This window comes from Pteropus medius, unplaced genomic scaffold (assembly GCF_902729225.1).
Source record: "Pteropus medius unplaced genomic scaffold, Ma_sr-lr_union100, whole genome shotgun sequence".
In the NCBI taxonomy this organism is placed as follows: Eukaryota; Metazoa; Chordata; class Mammalia; order Chiroptera; family Pteropodidae; genus Pteropus; species Pteropus medius.
The window spans coordinates 4,832,155-4,850,133 of record NW_024341894.1 but is presented as its reverse complement, the minus strand read 5'-3'; the positions used below and the strand labels follow the sequence as shown (position 1 = coordinate 4,850,133).

The 17,979-nt window shown below is 52.1% G+C and overlaps 1 protein-coding gene across 9 annotated transcripts in view; it reads right to left on the bottom strand.

Annotated features, from left to right (window-relative positions):
* The window catches only part of PAX5 (paired box 5), a 175,008-nt gene extending 165,574 nt beyond the window's left edge, over nucleotides 1-9,434 (bottom strand). Inside the window, exons 1-2 of one of the 9 annotated variants that reach the window (XM_039856677.1) lie at nucleotides 8,569-8,588; nucleotides 1,160-1,383 (exon numbers count right to left, since the gene is read on the bottom strand). In XM_039856677.1, the coding sequence (XP_039712611.1) occupies nucleotides 1,160-1,202 (43 nt within the window). In that variant the 5' untranslated portion in view covers nucleotides 1,203-1,383; nucleotides 8,569-8,588. The other 8 variants (XM_039856670.1, XM_039856632.1, XM_039856641.1 and 5 more) reach the window with 8 other exon arrangements.
* Between the last annotated feature and the right edge of the window lie 8,545 nt (nucleotides 9,435-17,979).

The following is a 17,979-nucleotide window of genomic DNA, read 5'->3' as shown; positions in this document are numbered from 1 at the left end:
CTGCTGCCTTTGTTAAATAGGGGACCCACGGCTGGGTAAGCTGGATTCTGGGTTATCTGAGGGGTACCTAGCTTGGGGAGGTCTCTGTGCCGTGAAGCAATCCTATGACCTGCGGTCTGTTGGGCCCCGAGCTGGGCACCGGGCTGGATGCCGCCAAAGCCTGGAGCCTTGCTCCAGTCCAGCTCTGCAGCGCGCATAAGGAAAACACAATTCGTTCCACTTGGTATCTACTTGAAACCTCCGAATCTAATCCGACGCTAACTCACCGAGAAAGGAGCGCTCATCTCACAGGAGTCTATGCTAAAGGATAAACTGGCAGATGCGGGCCGGTCAGGCAGCCGGCAGGCCAGCCTCGTGCGCACCCAAAATGACCCTTCCCGTCTCCTACACATTCGGCGTCTTACAGAAGGCAGGGGCGCCTGTATGGTGACTAAATAGCTTCTTCCTGGTTTTTGAGGGGGGGGGAAGGGGGCAGAGAAGCCATTATGAGGCAAGCGTCCTGCAGAGAAGGACTTCACAGTGTCTTTAAGGGTCTGTGTATGAACTGGCGCCTTCTAAGAAAAGCTCAGCTCAGGGAGCCCTCTACTTCGTTGATTTTTCATTTCCCACTCCTCAACTCCAGGACGTCTTCGGAGCTCTGGACCTGGTGTCCTCGCTTACCTCTCAGCCTCTTCCTTCACACATACAAGCACACAGACAGTGGTTGGGGCCCCACGTTCCCTCCAAGCCCGTCTGATCAGCCTTGTGGCAGAAAAAAGGTGTTGTCGGAGTTGGGGTGTGGGGAGCTTTCTGAAACTCAGACTGACCTTTCGCTACAACTTTGTGCTTTTCAACTAGCCCAGCCGGGGGCCCTCTCCAAGTCCCAGCCAGGATTCTCCCAGCACGCTGAGATGTCGCTGCCAGAGCCGCCAGAACGCTGCAGCTCGCAGCCTACATTATGCGTTGGTGGAGGCGGGATTCCTGGTGCCAGGTGCTCCGAGCTCGGGCGACTAGGCACGTTGTTCCACATTCCCTGCCTGGGAGCCCTGCACTTTGAAAACTTGACTGAGCGGCTACAGAAGTCCTGGGTCCTTCCGGCCTTAGTACCTGCCCCGCAGTCCGGCACCCCCAATCCCGTCCCGGCCGGAGAGTGAGAGAAGCGAGCTCGACGCCTACTTACTATGCATGGATGCAAACGGGTCGTGCTTACAGTGTATTTCCATCGGGGCGCTCCAGACTGCAGGCCGGCCCACGCCGCCGCCTCCCGGCGCCAAGGGGCTGCCCAGCGCGGCTAGGGAGCCGCGCCGCCAGGCCAGGCACTGTGCGAGCTGGGATCAGAAAACACTGCTGGAGCTTCGAGGTCTCTCTCAGAGCAGCCCTGCCGGAGATCGCCGAGAGCTGCGCCTAGAAGCGGAAAACCGCGCTAGTGCAGTCTGGCTGGAAGCGGGGAGCCCAACTCCTGGTGGCTTCCCTCCCAGGCTTGCTCAGGCGGCGGCTCCAGACCCGGGGCTGGGTAGCTGCAGCCAAGGCGCCCGCAGCTTTGGGGGCATAGCGTAGGGGCCCGCCTCCAGGAGGACTAGGAACCCCTGGTCTCTCCAGCAGGAGCGGCTTTGAGGAGGCCTGCGGAATACACGGCTCTTGGCTTCACTCAGGGGGCAGTGAGGCCCGCAGGCTACCAGGCTGGTTCGGCGGCCTCGCTACCTCTAGAGTCTCTCCTCGACCCTTCAGTCTCCACCGGATCCTTTCTTTCTCTGCTTCTCTGAGTCTCTGGGGTTTGCCTTTGCCACCTCAGTCTCTCTTCACTCGGCTCTCTGACGTTTCCGACGAAGTTGCAAAAAACTTCCTCTCTGGCGGCGCTGGGGACCAGGCAGATTTGCAGACGCTTCCGCCACTGACGTTGGGGCTGAGATTCCGGAATCCCTGGGAGCTTGGCAGCCCTCACACCCCGGGACCCGCTGCCTTCAAAGTTCCTGCGGCTCCCGCTGCTCCCCCATCGCTGGGACCAGGAATGGGGACAACAGAGACAATCTCCTCCTCTCCTGAGTATCTGTCTCACGCCCACCAACTCTTCGAGCCCCGCTGCCCTCTCTTGGGAGTCTGGTTCTACTGTCTTTCAGTTGCCTCTTCCGGGATGGCCGCCTCGCCTGCCCCAGGCTTGGAGCGAGGGACAGAAGACAGAGCGGAAGGTCCCCTCCACTAAGGCCGCCGGGACTGCTGATGCCGAGATGGAGCCGCTGTCAATTTTGCCCGCGTTGCCGCCGCCGCCGCTAGCGCTAGCCCTCCGCCTGCTCGGCGCTCACAGTGCGCCACCGCGCCGCCCCGGAGCCGCTTTCAGGACCCGCTGCGTGTGGACAGCGCCGCCCGGGGCTCAGCCTCCCTCCGGGCGGGGGCGGGGGCGGGGCGGGGGCTAACATGCCAATCACGCTTCATCAAGCCAATCAGAGCGGTGGCAGCGGGCCCCGGCCCAAGACACCGCCCCATTGGCTGAGCAAGCAGCGGGCTCCGCCTGATTAGCGGATACCTGGGCAATGGGAGAGAATGGGAGGCGGGGCTCAGGCGGCGGCGCCACGTTCATTGACAAACGCGCAGCGCAAAGGGCCAGTGAAGCGCGGATGGAGGGAGGGGGGATACACACAGTGCTGGCAGAGTCCCGCAGCAGATCCCGCGGGAGCCTGGCTTCCCCGCAGCGGCGTTGGGACCTTGGGACGCCCAGAAGTACTAGGGGCAGCCGAGGCGGGGGTGAGAAGTGGGGCGGGGGGTGGAATAGTCTCCAGAAAATGCACAAACACACACACACGAACACATACAACGGTTGTTGAAGGTAGACAAGGAGCGCAGTGGAGATCCTGCTTGCAATCTGTCATCAGCTCGCGATGGACTCATAGTGTGCGCACACCTGCCCCGTTCTGACCTCAGTTTCCTCGTCTGTAGAATGGGCAGAGTTGTCTTACTTAGTCTTTAACGAAGGCTCCTTCCAGTGGAAACATTTCATAACTGTATCAAGCGCCTACTAAGCCGCTGCCGCCACCCTCTTGTCCATCTTCTACCTCATTATAACCCTGGAGCCTACAAGTCTGATATAACCGAAAGAAGGAGGTGTTGAGGTGTAAGAAATTTCACATTCCTTTAAAGTTAGTAACCAGGGTGCTCCTGGGGGAGGGGAGTATCTGAGGCCTTGGATCGGATTGCCAAAGCACTGAACCCTGAGCCCCTTTCCAGCTCCAGACCAAGAGCTGGCAGTCGCTTCAAGGGGATACTGATGAGCGCAGCAGGAACGCTTCTGTCCTTAAGGGAAATTCCGCATCCGATGCAAGGCCTCTTGGGAGCTGAATGAACCCAATCGTGTCCTATATAAATGAAGCAGGCGGGCACATTCTATCTACAAGGACCATGCCAAGCCATGCCAGGCCTGCTACCATGCTGCAGCTTTCAGATGTTGAAAAAACCCAACCTTCCCTCTCCTGGGGAAGTTCTTGTTGCTTTTAAGAAAGAATGGCTGGAAAATATAGTAGAACCCTCATGGTCCAGAAGGACACGGTTTTTGAGCATGGAGTCTCAGTTCTCAAGAGTGTGAGGCCATGGGACCATAGTCAAAGGAACTGGTCTTTGGAAAGGAAGCTATGACATCCAGTCTACACACAGGCGGCAATAGTTCTGTGAGCACTTAGGTCTGCCAGGACCCTGGTAGAAACACTGAAGACTCTCCTGGCCCAGAAGCTCATGAGACTGGTCCCAAGTCCTACCATTTTGAATTCATAAGCGTTGATTCTCTAATATTAAACATAAATCCACCAAAACAATGCTTCTGAGATCCCTGTTCCAGTTGCCTGGGCTTGTAAAGAGGACAGCACACGTTGAACCTGGGAGGACTCTGGTTCATTCAGCCTCCCCTCTCTCTACCTCTGCCCTATTTCTCACACCCCTACACTGGATTGGTCCTTGGCTCATCTTCTGTTTCTGTCCCAGACCCAGCTGCCCCTTAACGGTAGATAAGTTTCCGGCCTGACATGCTCCCCATCCCCTCCAGTGCACAGCTGCGGGAAACGGCCTCAGGCGGGCCTCTGGGGGCCCTGGAGGCTGCTGTGTGCACTAGGGTGGCGTTATTTCTCCTTTGTCTGGAACTCTGCCTGTTTGGATCTTCACATGCACTCACCCCACCCGTCTTGGAGCAGGAGTATGGAACAGCCAACAAGGACCAGGATGTTAGGGTTCCCCGCATTCGCTCCATCGTTGGCGCGCAGTGGATCGGAAGTGACTAAATTTCGATGTGATGACTCTGCGTTCTCACCTAAAAGACGGGAATGTGGGGACGCCCTGAGGGACACTGCCACTGATATCTCCATCTCCATTCCCACTCTTTGAGTTCATGCCTGGAAACTCAGATTCTAACGTCTTTGAGCTAAAAGGGCCCTAAGGCTAAGCTTTCTCCGTTTTACAGATGAGGAACTAGGGCAGAGGAGGGTTACGACTTGTCCAAGGTCACATAGCGAGTCGGAGCTAGAGGAAAGGCTGGCCGGGAACCTCTTTCTCAGAAAGGCCTCTCCAGAGCCACTCTCGGGATGGCGGGGCATTGGGGGCAGGGGAATATGCTGCTAAATCAAAGAACCCAGGTAGGTAGGTATGCCCGCACAAATGAGTTTTCCTCCTCATACCTGTGCGGCTTGGACAGAATCCCTAGAGCGCTGCCGGGGAGGGATGGGGCCGCAGAAGTTGTCCGATCAGGAATATCTCAGATTCCCATTTCACACAGAAGGTGTTTTTGGCTTACAGACAGCGTTGGGCTGCCCAACCTGTGCAGCGAGAGCAGCCCCCTTTCCGCACCGTGCGCTGCGCAGGGCAGAAGGAGCTTCCCTTTGGGTCGAAGGTAAGTCACCGCTCTTGGAGCGGGCCGGCCTCCGGGAACTTCTAATGCCAAGAGGCGCCTCTAGATCTGCAATCCTGGCCAGCCTTACAGTCCACCAAACGGCGACCCAGAGAAGTTACGCTACTAGTCTGAGATTACACAGCGTTTCCATGACAAAGCCAGGCTACTGTGCCTCAGTCCTGCCGACCGAAGCTAACTAGCCCAAGAGTATGGGCCCAGGAGAGAAGCGAGCAGGGAGCGGGTCTCCACAGCTCCGCGCTGAAAGCAGTCCGGCCTCGGTCTGCGCAGCAGTCGCATGGTTTCGCTCCCGCAGCAGCACGACTTTGGGCCCGGCTCTGTGTAAGCGCTAGAGGCGGGAGACTAGGAAAGGAAACCGTCCAAGAAGGAACTCATGTAAATTGAATTGCCTTTGAAAGTTTTGCTACTGAAAGAAAACTCGTTGAAAATAACGTATGAGGAGCCAAGACACTTTTCAGAGAAAAGTTCACCTCGGTCTTCTGCCACAAAACCTGGCTTCATTCGGAACGTACTCCCTCCCACCTCCTCTTTCTCTCCTCCAAGCCGGCTTCTCCACCACCCTGAGGTGTCCGGGGTTGGTTTGGGCTGCCACAGAGCTCTTGAGCCTGAGATCGACTCGCACGACCCAAGACCAACCCATTTCCCACTTCTTGCTTCAGACAAAGCGAAGTCCACAGGGCTCAGACAGTTGCTCAGTTGTAAAAGTCAGAGATGACACAGCGCTCTCAGTCCTAACTGGGTGAGTCCTCTCTAATACTCAATTTAAAAGCATCAGAGAGAGAAAACAATTGACCTGAAGTTACACAGCTAGTGAGGGCAGGGCCAATTCCTGCACCTGGATAAGGGGTCTGATCTGCCTGGCCCAGCTCTGTTTGTAGGAATCATTGAAATGGGAGGGGAGGGATGTGAATGGGAGAATTTAATCAGATTTTCTAAGAACCCAATAAATTGTTTTTGTCAGGGTCTGTTATCATTACCAGCACATCCTGAAAGCCAGGGGCTCTGGGACTGCCTTTCCCTCTCTCAAAGACTTTAGGCAGGGGCCCCCTTCTCCTGGAGCTCAGCTTCCCCATGTGTGTAATGAGGAGAAGAACCCCTGAGATGAGGCCCCCTCCCAGGGTTCCAAAAAATGAAGATTCATGGGTAGGGAATAGTGTTATCATTCCACCAGGCTCATTCTAGAGCTAGGGATCTGGATGCTATTGACTGGTCAGAAAGTGTTCAAGCTTATTCTAGTCTTCCTGACTTTGGGACAACTTAACTTCCACCACAGCTAGCTTGCCCAATAGTAGTTTTTCTCCAAGGGGACCCAGAGAGATAGGGTGTGGTTCTGCCTCTTCTCCCAGCAGGAATGAGAGAAGTCTAAGGGCAGAGAAGTGGCCCTCCAGTCCTCCTCCATACCTCCTGCTGTATCAACTCAACAAGTTCCTGCCCCTTTCTGGACTTCAGTTTTTCCTTTTTGGCACCACAATGAAGAAGCTAGATAAGAGAAACCTTAAGGGGCTACTGCTCGGGGCTGACCTCACCCAATCTTGGGCTTAGAGCAAGAAAGGCATGCACTCCTTCCCCATTGTACAGGTGGGGAAACTAAAGCAAGAGATGGAATAAATAGACTACAGTTCTGAAGACAGGAAAGGAAGTTCAAGAAGCCCATAAAAGGCCTCAAGGATAGAAGAGGGAAGAAGCCCATGCAAACCCCAAAACCAGACCTGGATGCCCCCAGCCTGGTCAGCTTCTCCATCTCTCCTCTTTCCCAGCCTGGGGCCCAGTCTGGTGCAGTCTGGCAGAAATGCAGTGTCACCTGAGATGACCATCCTTTCCCAGGCTGGCTGGTGGCCCTTATTCCAACCCCTCTAGAATAGGGGGCGTGGCTGTTCAGATTTTTAAACTCTGGCTAGCCTAAGGCCCCCCAGTCCCACCCAGACCCGCCTCGGTGAGGGATGAAATGCTTTATTGATTAAACGATTATTCAGGCGATTGAACTAATCAAAGAGCTCATCGACCGCCATGAATTACATTCTTCATAGACAGCTTGTCAGGAAAGGCAGCCGGGCCAGCCACGCAGACACTCTCCTGGACCCTCACAGGCCTCTGACCCATTCCCAACACGTACACAACCCTTAGTCCCAGTACAGGCACCTCTGGGAGTCCCACCTACTAAGAGATCCACTGGAGAGGAGTGGGATGGAGCAGAGGGCAATTCCAGGTTTCCCTTCCTCGACATGGAGAATCCTCTTCAGTTGGGCTTGATTTCTACCCTAACTGCTCTTCCTTCACGATTTTGGAAACACATTTAAGCCCAGGGAATTGTCTTGGGTTTGGGGTGTAAGTTCACTCCTCTCTTTCTGCTTTCTGAGTAGAGGTGGGGGATCACAGATCCACAAGAACGGAGAAGGGGAAGTTCTTGCCAGGGCCAGGACTGTGTCTGGGTGGGCATTAGCACACTTGGCCTAATGAGTAAAAGAGCCTCCATATCAGGCTTTTACCTCAGGGCAAACAGAGGCCTCCTGCTGCCTGACACTTCCTCTCAGATATAAACACACCCTGCTCTACCCACTGCACAGGCCTGTAGGAAGCACACAGGGCCCTGTGCCAGAAAGGCCTGTGCACATACAGGCACCAGAACTGGATAGCCAGGTTAAGTACACATGTCTATCCCTCGCGCTCGCCTCCATGGAGCGGCAACCACAAAATAAAACCTGAGCACACAGTACGCACATACACACACTCACACCAGTGTCAGAGACTTGTGTAGCTGAAAACGAAGGCAGGATGGGGTTGGTTCCCTAGAAATGCTTCTACTAGCCTGTAGGCTGCCTGCTATCACCTGCCAAGGTTGTGCCCGACACAGGAGACCCTTTTATACAAATGATAGGCTTAACAGTGACCACAGAGAGAAGCAATGCACATCACATATTGAGGGTCTGCACACTTTGAATTCAAGCACACCCTGAATTCACACCTTCACTTCTGGTTCTCCCAACACAATGGGACCTGAGCCTGACAGTTCACAGGCTTAGCACAACAGAAGCCCACAGGCCCTAGACCCATCTCTGTGCCTAGAGGCTGACACTTTTGTGTGCATTGGCATGTACACAGCAAACAGCTATTCACATCCAAAAATGGAGGAGTCAATGTAACCATATCTTTCTCACTCCAAAATCACTTGAGATATGACAGGTGAACACAGAGCTTTAAAGGAGTAGATGTGTACTCAAACACTTATCCATATTATATATATACCACTCAGACACACATTTTGGATACTCAAAAGAACAGTACCCAGGGAACACCAACTCATAAACACACACTAACATACTCATGAATATAAAGACATACACAGGCATATAAACTCTTGGACACACATTCAAACATTTGAAAATACTTATACGGGGGCACACAAACTCATTGTCACTTATGCACACTTTGAACCCATATGTAAACACACAGACCCAAACTTTCAGACCCCTAGATAGACACCTACATAAACATTCAAAAATAGAGAAAAATTAGGCGAACTCTCAGGCTGATGCAGAAGTTTGAACAGATTGGTAAAAAAAAAACATACAGTGCGCCTCAGACAGACCTGCAGTCAATCCCGCGAAATTGAGGCGCACCCCCTCCCCCAGGGCCGACACACGTGAGAACCAGCGCCAGGCTGGGTCCCCGGGTTAGAGCGCGTGGAGCGGGTATCGCGGTCCTCCTACCTGTCCTGCCGGTCCGAGGAGTTGGATAATTTTTCTCTAAATCCATTTTGATTTTTCAGAACTTGATGGAATGGACAGGGGGGAAAAAGTTTCCACTTTTTTTGTGCTTCTTTTTTTTTTTTTCCCCCTGGTGCCAGGGGCCGCTCACAGGTCGGAATAATTCAAGCCTTCCGCTCCCCCGCCGAGCTGGGGTAGCTGATCACTGAGCTGAAACTAAACGTTTTAGGTGGAAAAAAAGCGTCCGAAGGCACCGTGAAATGATTAAGGAACTAAAGAGCTTCTCGCCATGTGAGATCATGTCCTGTTCTCGCCAACATCACAAGATGTCCCCAGACACGCCGCGCCCCCAGCGTGCGGCCCCGCGCTGCCGGCCCAGAGCCGGGCAAGGGTGTCCGCGCTGTGCGGCCGGGCCTTCTCAGCTGGACAGACGGGGCGAGCCGGGCCGGACCGGGCCGGAGCAATGCCGGAGGCCCGGAGAGCAGCAGTGCCGCCGCCGCGCGGCCCTGGACTTTTATAGGGGGTTGGGGGGAAGGGAAGGAAGGAAGGCTTCAGACAACCCGGAGCTAGCCCGCGCACTTACGGGAAGGGGGCCACCGAGGGCGAGCCGGGAGCCCTGGCCTCGGGGCAGCACCTTCTACAAACCCCTGTGTCTTGGTGTCGCGGCCCTTTGCGCAGTGCGTGGGAACGGTGACCCCTCTAGGTGCAAATCTCGCCGCGTAGGCGGGTGCAGGCCCGGTTTTTGTTTTTAAAGAAATTAACCAATCTGCCAAGCAGGTGATTTTGAGGGGGGTGCAAAGGCAAGAGGTCTTGCCAGGCATTCGGTTTCCTCAGATTCACCCCTAGGGCGGCGCCCGCCCCCAGAACTCCTAGCCACCCCACCTCCGCCCCACTTTGCAGCTCTAGTACTATTACTGGGTCCCTGACTCTAGGGCAATGCCAGAACCCTAAAGCCCCCAGGTCCCACTCAGACCCCTGGTCGCAGTTGTCTTCGCCACACCATGTCTCATTCTGGCCAGGAGCACAAAGGTTAAGCTGTGAAATGCTGGTGATAAAATCCGGACCTCTGCTTTGGAGCATCCGGGCTGAGCAGAACCATATCTGGAGGTCCTGGAGATTGGCTGGAGTCCTGGACACTTTACCCCAGCCCATGAATGAAATCCCTTGGCCCTCAAGCCCCAAAAGGTTGCGGCGTCCTCGGGCCCCAGGACTTGATTCCAGAGGGGAAATCAGCCCTAGAGAGACTGGGCAGAGGTGTGGCATGTCCATCCAGCCCGTTCTCTTCGGCCCAGGCTCAAGATTTCCCCCCCCCCTCCTTCCCCAGTCCCGAGTCCAGCTGCTCCGCCTGGTCACTGGAAGCCCTTGGGGCCCCGTTGCGGGGTGGTCGCAGGGACAGGGTTCTCGTGGGGGGGCGGGGGAGGGAGTGCGGAAAGCGCTCCGCAGGAGGACTCTCCGCCTGCCGGACAATGGCAGTTTCGGAAAGTGAATCGTCCTCAGCTAGAAGGTTGTTTGTTTTTTGGGGGGTGGTCACGAGGCAGGGCCGCAACCTAAGGGGAAGAGCCCAGAACTCGAGAAAAGGGGTGGGGGGGCCTCAGCGGGAACCAGGCATCGCTTATCCACTGAGCCGATTTTGCCACAATCGGAAACGTGGTTGTGGATTCCCCGGCGGCCCCCCCACCAAGTAGTCTGCGCAGTCCCCCTGCACCGCCTCCTTCCTGCAGCCTGCGGATCCGGGTCCCTGTCCAGCGATTTGATTTTTGGCCATCTCGGAGCGCTAGACTCTTCCCCACCGCGGCCGGGCCGCAGTCCCTGCTTCCCGCCCTCCGGTTTAGCCGGCGCGGGAAGGCTGCGCCAAGGAGGAGCGGCCTGTCCGCGCCTAGAGATCAAAAGCTCTCCCGGAATTGACATTTCACCCCGGGCTGGGGAAGGGGTTCTTTTTCTTTTTCTTTTTTCTTTTTTTCCTATTTAGAGGATTTGTTTTGTTTTTGTTTTCTTTTTCATTATCTGTGAGACTGTGAGAGAGTCTTTTGTTTCAGGTGTTTTGCATGTTGTTTTTTCGTGGATTTCATTTTAGCGGGTTTTGCTCTGTGTGTCCTGATCTTTTGGGTAGGTTTTGTTTTCTGTCTTGTGCGTTACGATTTTGTGTGTGTTTTATACTCTCTCCTTGCAGGCTCTTTTTGTGTGTCGTTTGGAAGGCTGTTCCTTCTGCGTGGTGCTTTGATGTGTTTTGACTTTGTATTAGTGGGTGTCGTGTGTGCTTTTCATTAGGTGAATTTTGTGTTTGTATGTATTTTGTTTTCTTCAATTTTGATTTTGTTTTTATGAGCCATGTATTTGGTTGGGGGTTATGTTTTCGTGTGTTGGCTTTAGTTTTTGTGTTTGTGGGATGCTTTGGTGAGTTTTTGCGTGTGTGTTTTGCCTTTGTGGGGCTTTTGGATTAAGGAGGGGACACCAGCCATCACTCCGTTCCTTTTCTCACTCAGGAAGGGCAGAAGATTAGGCCAAGTTTCACGAATACTGAGTCCTCCGTGTTCCGAAATACCTGACCTCCGCGCGGCCGCGTTGTACTCTGCGCGCTCCGGACCAACGCAAAACAATTGTGCGTTCCCGAGGGGGCGCCAGTGCCCGGGTCAGAATTCACAGAGAACCCCTCCCCCTCGCAGGGTACCCAGGCCCAGCCGCCGTCCCGTTGCCCACCCTGTTTGCTGTAGGTCCATCTCCCCTTGCGCCTGGCTAGTATGCTTCAGACTTCCACGACTCCCGTAGCGTTAAACCAAGGAAAGGCTCCCCGCCGTGGAGCAGGTGGCAAACCTCTTCGGAGGACACGGAACTGATGCTGCGGCCCTAGAGATTCTGGGCAGAGCGCTAGGGATACGTGCAGTCTAGGCGCAGATCGGCGTCTGGACCCCTGAACCGCGCCCCCTTCCCCATTTCACTTGTCTGCAGCTCTGGAATCCTAGAAATGAAACTCCAACTCAGCTTTCGATTTGGAGAGCCTGCTCTGGTTCACAACCATAGACACAGAAAACACAGCAAGAGAACGAGAAAGAGAAAGCGGGCGCCTTGGTAGCAGCGGCCTGCACGGCGGAACAGCGCTGGCACCACCTCAAGTAGAAGCCAAACTGTAGTACCCAGAAATGTTCCAAGGACAGAAAAGTCTTTCTTTCTGTCCACATTGTCGGAGTTTAACCTCGATACACCTGGATTTGTTTAATGCTGCGCTAGGGAGAGAAGGAAAGGCAAATTTAGAAAAGCAGAAAGACATGTTAGCTAAAGCGGCAGGGGAATATGAGAAGAATCTATAGAGGAAAAAAAAATATGGAGAGGAAGAGACAAGACTGTGGGAGAAAGGCCGATTGAAGGCCCAGGAAAGGGGCTGGTGCAGAAGCTCCTCCGGTTCCCGCGGGCTCTGGCATTCTCTGAGAGAGAGACAGCAGAAATCGAGAGCAGTGTCGCAGAAGGGGTTGGCCTAGGCACGTTGCGAGCTTCCCTCCAGCCTAGGACCCTGCAATCTAGGGAGGGGGAGGCCGACGTCTCCCGGCGAGGAGCCGAGGTCGGGCTCTTCTACTCAACCAGGAGACACCCGAAAACTCCAGGGCTCGTGGAGCAGAGACTGGGGCTCGGTTCCGGCCTGGCGCCCCCCTCGCCCCGAGACCTCCAGTCCGGAATCCAGCAAAGGTTGAGTCACCGCGGTCGGCCGCTGGGCCTCCCTCTGTGCGAGCCCTGGGAAAAGCCGTGGGCAACAACCCTGGCCTTCGGGCTCTAGGCTGGAGCTCGCGCAGAGTGGGTGGGAGCCGACGTCCAGGAAGAGGCGAGGAGAAGGCCCCGCCCTAAAGCCGGGGGCCCAGTTCTGGGAGCGGCTGAGGCCGCAGTTGGACTCGCAGGATTTGGGGTCCGCTACCCGGCACGTGGCGCTGCGCCTTGGGCAGGCGGCGCCCCTAATGCCCGGCCCCGCCCCGCTTCGTTTGCCGGGCCTGGATGGTGTCGGGATTGAGGGTGGACGCCGAGTCGCCGCGAGTCAGTCCGTCGCGGTACAAGCTTAGGGTTTGCATAGGGGTGGCGCCGGGGTGGATAAGGGCGCCTCTTCACTCACAACTCCCGCTGCGCGCAGCGCAAAAAACGCTCAACGCAGGCCAGTCGCCGCCGCAGGTTTTCACGCGGCGCCCGCGGCGGAATGGGTCCGAGGAATGGTGTAGGTCAAAGCTCACATTTCTGCTGCCAGTGGGGTCCTCTGCACGTAAAGGGCCTCGAGCTGTGGCTGCTGGCTCGCTGGGGCACCATGTGCTAGGGCTCTCTACTCGGGCATCGCTGGAGAGCACGATGGGGCTGTATTCGGGGAACCTGGTGCTCATGTCGGGTTATTGCTATTGTTGTTTTACTTTACTGCCTTTCTTCTTTAATTAAAAAGTGTTGTTGAGAGAAGCCTCAAAGAGCGCAGACCTGGGTCGTTTGGACGGGTTCCTTTCAACTCAAATTCAGTAATTCAATTCCGTTCCACGACTGGTATCTGGCGCACAGGTACACATGGCAGACGTCAAGTGGATGCCATATACATATGCACAGAGACGATTTGAAAGGAACTCTTGGAGAATTTTGAGATAAAATTCACTCTCCTGGAGTTACATTCGAAATATATGAATATGGAAAGGAGGCAGTCAGTTATATTTAAAATTTGCCAACACGTCCCAGCAATCCGTTATTACCTGAGAATCCAAAACGGGGCATTGAAAAGATTTACTGGTACTCTGATCATTTAACATTAAAAACAATTGTAAATCAGTTTATTTCTCCTTATATTTCCTTTTAAATTTAACGATGCCATAATTGGCAAGTAATAAAATCATATGTTGCTAAAGAAAGTTTACATGTAGAATGTTTTATTTCCAGCAATATTTATACGATGAATCGTTGGCTCTCCCCACCCCCTTTTCTTCTGTTATTTCTTCTTGTAATGTGAGCTTTAAATATTCATGCGCCAGCCCAGACTTGCATTTATTTAATATGTTTTAAACTAATAACATTTTAATGTGATATAATTTGATTCCATGAAGTACTGGAACATAGAGGAGCCTACTTTCATACACGATTTTGAGTGAGTGCACAGGTTAAATGATTCTTTAAGTCTATGGACCCAGATCAGAACATTAAACTGAAGGGAAGCCCGCCTATAAGTAGGCCCTTTAATGTTCTCGCTTACTTCATTCTCCATTTTTCTGTAATAACTTCAGAGCTATAGCAGAGGATCACAGCATGACTGTGGTGCTTTCCCTGGAGCCTGTAGTGTGACCTTGTAAATACCTCAGTCTCATGGCAGGTTGTGGACTGATTTTTATTTTTATTTTATTATTATTATTATTTTTTTTTTGAGGGGAAGTTTTATGGAGAGGAAAAGGGACTGTGGGATATGAAGTCTGGATTTGAAAACATTCCTGAAGTAAAACAGTGCTCTACAAATCTTTCAGATTTGCTGCTGATTACTTATTTTTAGCAACTCAGCCAGCTATTTGCTGATAGCTTCCTTCAAGACTCAGCCCAGAGTAAGATGGAAAAGAGGAGCTGGGCTTGGGTCCAAAGGGCCTTTGAAGTGATCCCTGAAGCCAGCCCCAGCGTCTAGAGACACCACTCTACGTGCTTCACTTCTCCTTTACTTTGTATTGGAGGTAGGGGCCAGACCTTCAGACATTGAATACCAATTGCTGAAAATTTGTCTACAAAGAGAAAAATTAAAGCTGTCCCCTAATTTATTTTCAGTCAGACAAAAATCATTTGGCATACCAAGTTGGTATGAGGAGCTTATGAACATAGAACAGGAAAATCGTTTTCCCCCTTAGAACATGAAAATGGGAAATCATGGCACTGTATTCCCCTTATAAACATGTGTCTATCTATCACACAAGGAAACTAACAATCGGCTATTACTCAAGAATCCAAAATGGGGCATTGAAAAGGTTGGAAGTCTAGGACAAAATATGCCAAAAGAATCATACTAAATTATTCATACTAAGATGCTGTGAAAATTTCAGTGAAAGCAATTTTCAAGACAATTTTCTGGTGAGATCTTTATAGATTCTCCCAGAAAAATAATTAAGGAATATCTACTCAGATTTTATATTTACAGTATATATGTATACATGTATGTGTGTGTGTGTTCTGTGCATAAGCAGTCTGAGAGCTCACAGATGGCTTCTTGGGAGGCACAAATTCTCAAAAACAAGGTGTGAGATGGAAATAGTTTGGTGAATTGAAAAAGGGGTGATTTTTTTCCTACTTTTGTACAGCAGTTGGTGTCTCATTTCTCATGCAGTTTGCACATAGACTCATGTACCCCATGAAGTGACAAAAAAGAATTAGACAGGATGAAAACCTGCCAGTATCTGTAGGCGGTGCCTCAAAGCCCTCCTTTGGACACACTTTCCTGGTGGTGGGGAGTTTGCTGCCTCTAAACTAGGCCTGACCTTTTGTCTTTTGACCTCTGATGCATGAAATTAGGTAGCAAAAGAAAATGCAAAGAAAAGGATACAAAAACATGGAAAAACAGCCCTCCTTGACAATACTCATTGTATCAGATCATAGTGGAGTTGCCCGAAGTGCTTGTTTATAAGGCTTGGGTCTTCTTGGCCACTGGCGATCCTGTTCTCCTTTGTGGATGATCTGCATTTGTTAGGGGAGGGATTAAGCACTCTTTTTAATTAAGCTCAGAGCTGGGTTTTGTCCTAGCTCCTTTTACCAAAGCCGGGTTAGTGAGCCCTTGGTTCCCCTATTTCCTCTGGGGCCATCAGTATAGGCAGGGTGCCTGGGCTGTGCCAGCCCAGGCAGCTTTGGAGACCCAGAGGAAAGCTCTGCCCCTAAAGCCCTTATGGCTACCCAGGTGGAAACCAGTTCCGGATACTAACATATAAGCTGGCATAGGGGAGGGAGAGAGGTGTGCTTCCTGGTCTGCAAGGGCCACATACCCCAAGTGAATATCCTCCACTGTTTCTCCAGACATGGTGGGGGAATCTAATGCCCGAGGTACTGGGTTCCCTGCCACCATGGCCTAATGGGCCAGTCTAATGCCCTTTACTGTCAAGAGTGCCAAGGAGGATGGTGAGACCTTTTGTGTAGAAGCCCTTGGTGAGTCTCCACACAGCAGTCATTTGATCCTCACAGCCACCCTGGGAAGGAAGGCACAGCCTGGTGTAGGGAGCCAGGATGTAATGTCACCTGTCCAGTGCAGACAGACCTCAATTTAGCAGTAAGAGTGTGAGAATGAGTGTGAGCAAAGAGGGCTGTGAGAGAACCAAGCAGCGTGGTCAAGCCAGACTCTGGAAAGAGCAGACCTTCCTGGGAGAGTGACATAAATGTGTGCTGAGGGTGAGTAGGATGATGCTAGATAAATAAAGACACAGAGAGCATAATTAATATTCCCATTTTGCAGATGAGACTACTGGATATTAACATATAAGCAAAATGCTATCACAAGAGCTAACTGAAGGTTTGGAGCATGGTAGGAATGGCAATTGTTTCTGAGGTAAGCAATTCATAGGGGAGTGAGGCAAAAGAAAGAAGATGGCTAAGGCGGGCAAGCCCCTGTTGCACCTCCCTTAAGATTGCCAGAGCAGCAGCTGCAGATAGTCTGCCCTTACCAGATAGAGTGAATGGACCCCAAGGGTCAGAGAGAGAGGTAAGAGAAAGGCCCTAGGACCAAAGAAAAGCTTAATTTCTATCAGTTTTCTACATCTTGTCCTGGGGAGTTTGGAACGATCATCAAAAACCTCAGCCTGGGAAAAACAAAACAAAACCAAAAAAATGTCAGCCTGGAATGCTCCCCACACACCTTACTCAATTCTCCCAGACTGTGGGAGACCAAGAGCCACAGCCAGTTGCCACCACTCACTGCTCAGGCCACACAGCTCTGAGCTCTCCCTTTCCTGTTTTCCTCTGTGTTGGCAATAAAGTATTTGTGCCCAGTCCTTACCACTTCCCTTAGTCTGTGAGCTCCGATGAGTAGGATTCCACCTTTGAGACCCAGGCTCTTCGAGCAGTAAATCATTGTTTCCTTAACGGTAGCTTCTAAACTTCAGTGGAAGAAGAATCACACACAGATCTCTGGGCCCCAATTCCAGGGAGCTTGATTTAGGGCTATGGAACATACCCTGGAACCTAAATGTTTAGTAACTTTGCCAGGTGAGTCAGATCCAGGAGGTACCTAAATCATCCATTGAGAAGCACTGGCTTAAAAGCTTTTCTAAGGCAAGGACTAAACCACAGTGATCCACTGACTCCTGCCTGCCTCATCAAGGCTACATCTGTCCAAACATTGAGCATTTGAAGCTTGCCAGGGGGGCAACAGCCAGATCCCAGAAGTATCAGCAACCCTATTTGCAAACTATTCTCATTGTGCTCCTAAAGGACCAAAGAACCATCTGTCCCCTCCTCTCATTTTTCATTTAGTTCCATTCAACAAAGAGAGCCCAGTGCTTAGTCCTAGAGGGAAATGAGACTCTGAGTTACTCAGTCAGGTCAGAGAAACAAGCCTAAGGTAGAATCTGATCAGGCTTTTCATTAAATACAGTTAGGAAAATGAAGAAGGAATCCTTTTCTGCTCAGGGGAATCTATGAAGATCTCTTGAAGGAGGTGATATTTGATCTAAGCATGGAAGACTGAGTTGGAAAAGATAGAGAGAAACGTGCTATAGGCCAAGAGTTCAGTATGAACAATGGCTTAAAGACAGAAACGTTTGGCCTATTTAGGAACTGGCAGAGCAGGAGGATAGAGAATGTTCCCTGGTGATGAAACTGGAACCCAGCTGAGGAAATGGAGACCCCAGGAAGGTATAGTAAGAATTGCACTAGAGCAATCTTATGGTTTGAAGGACTCAGTCACTACTCCCATGGGAACATCTGAATTTCCTTCTGAGCTTTGCCAGACCCTCCTTCTTGCCAAGCCCATCTAGCTAAGCAGAGGTCACTGCCACCTGCTTTTGTGAGCTTTTGTGTCTGAATTATGCCTAGGGTCACTCCGCAAGCCAGCGCATCAGGCTGTCTCTGGGTCCCACACTTCTGCTAATATCTTTGGCACACTATTGTAGCAATTTGTCCTCTTGTGTTCCTCTCATCAGAGCAGGGAGAGGGGTGTCTGATCCATCTCTGCAACTCCAGCAGAACATGCACATAAAAGATGCTCATTTTAGTTGAGGGTCTGATGAATGAATAAATGTGGTGAAGGGGAATCTTCTCTGGACCAGGTCTCTGCAGTCCATAACCCATGCTTTCTACTGCATCACACACATCCTAGCAGTATGACTCCACCTCTCTGCCCCTCACTTTGCTAACTTATGTAATGGAGAGATTAATTGCCACCCACTCAACCTACCTTTCAGGGCTATTGAAGACCAAATGATATAATGGCCTGGCACTTTCATCATGAAGTAT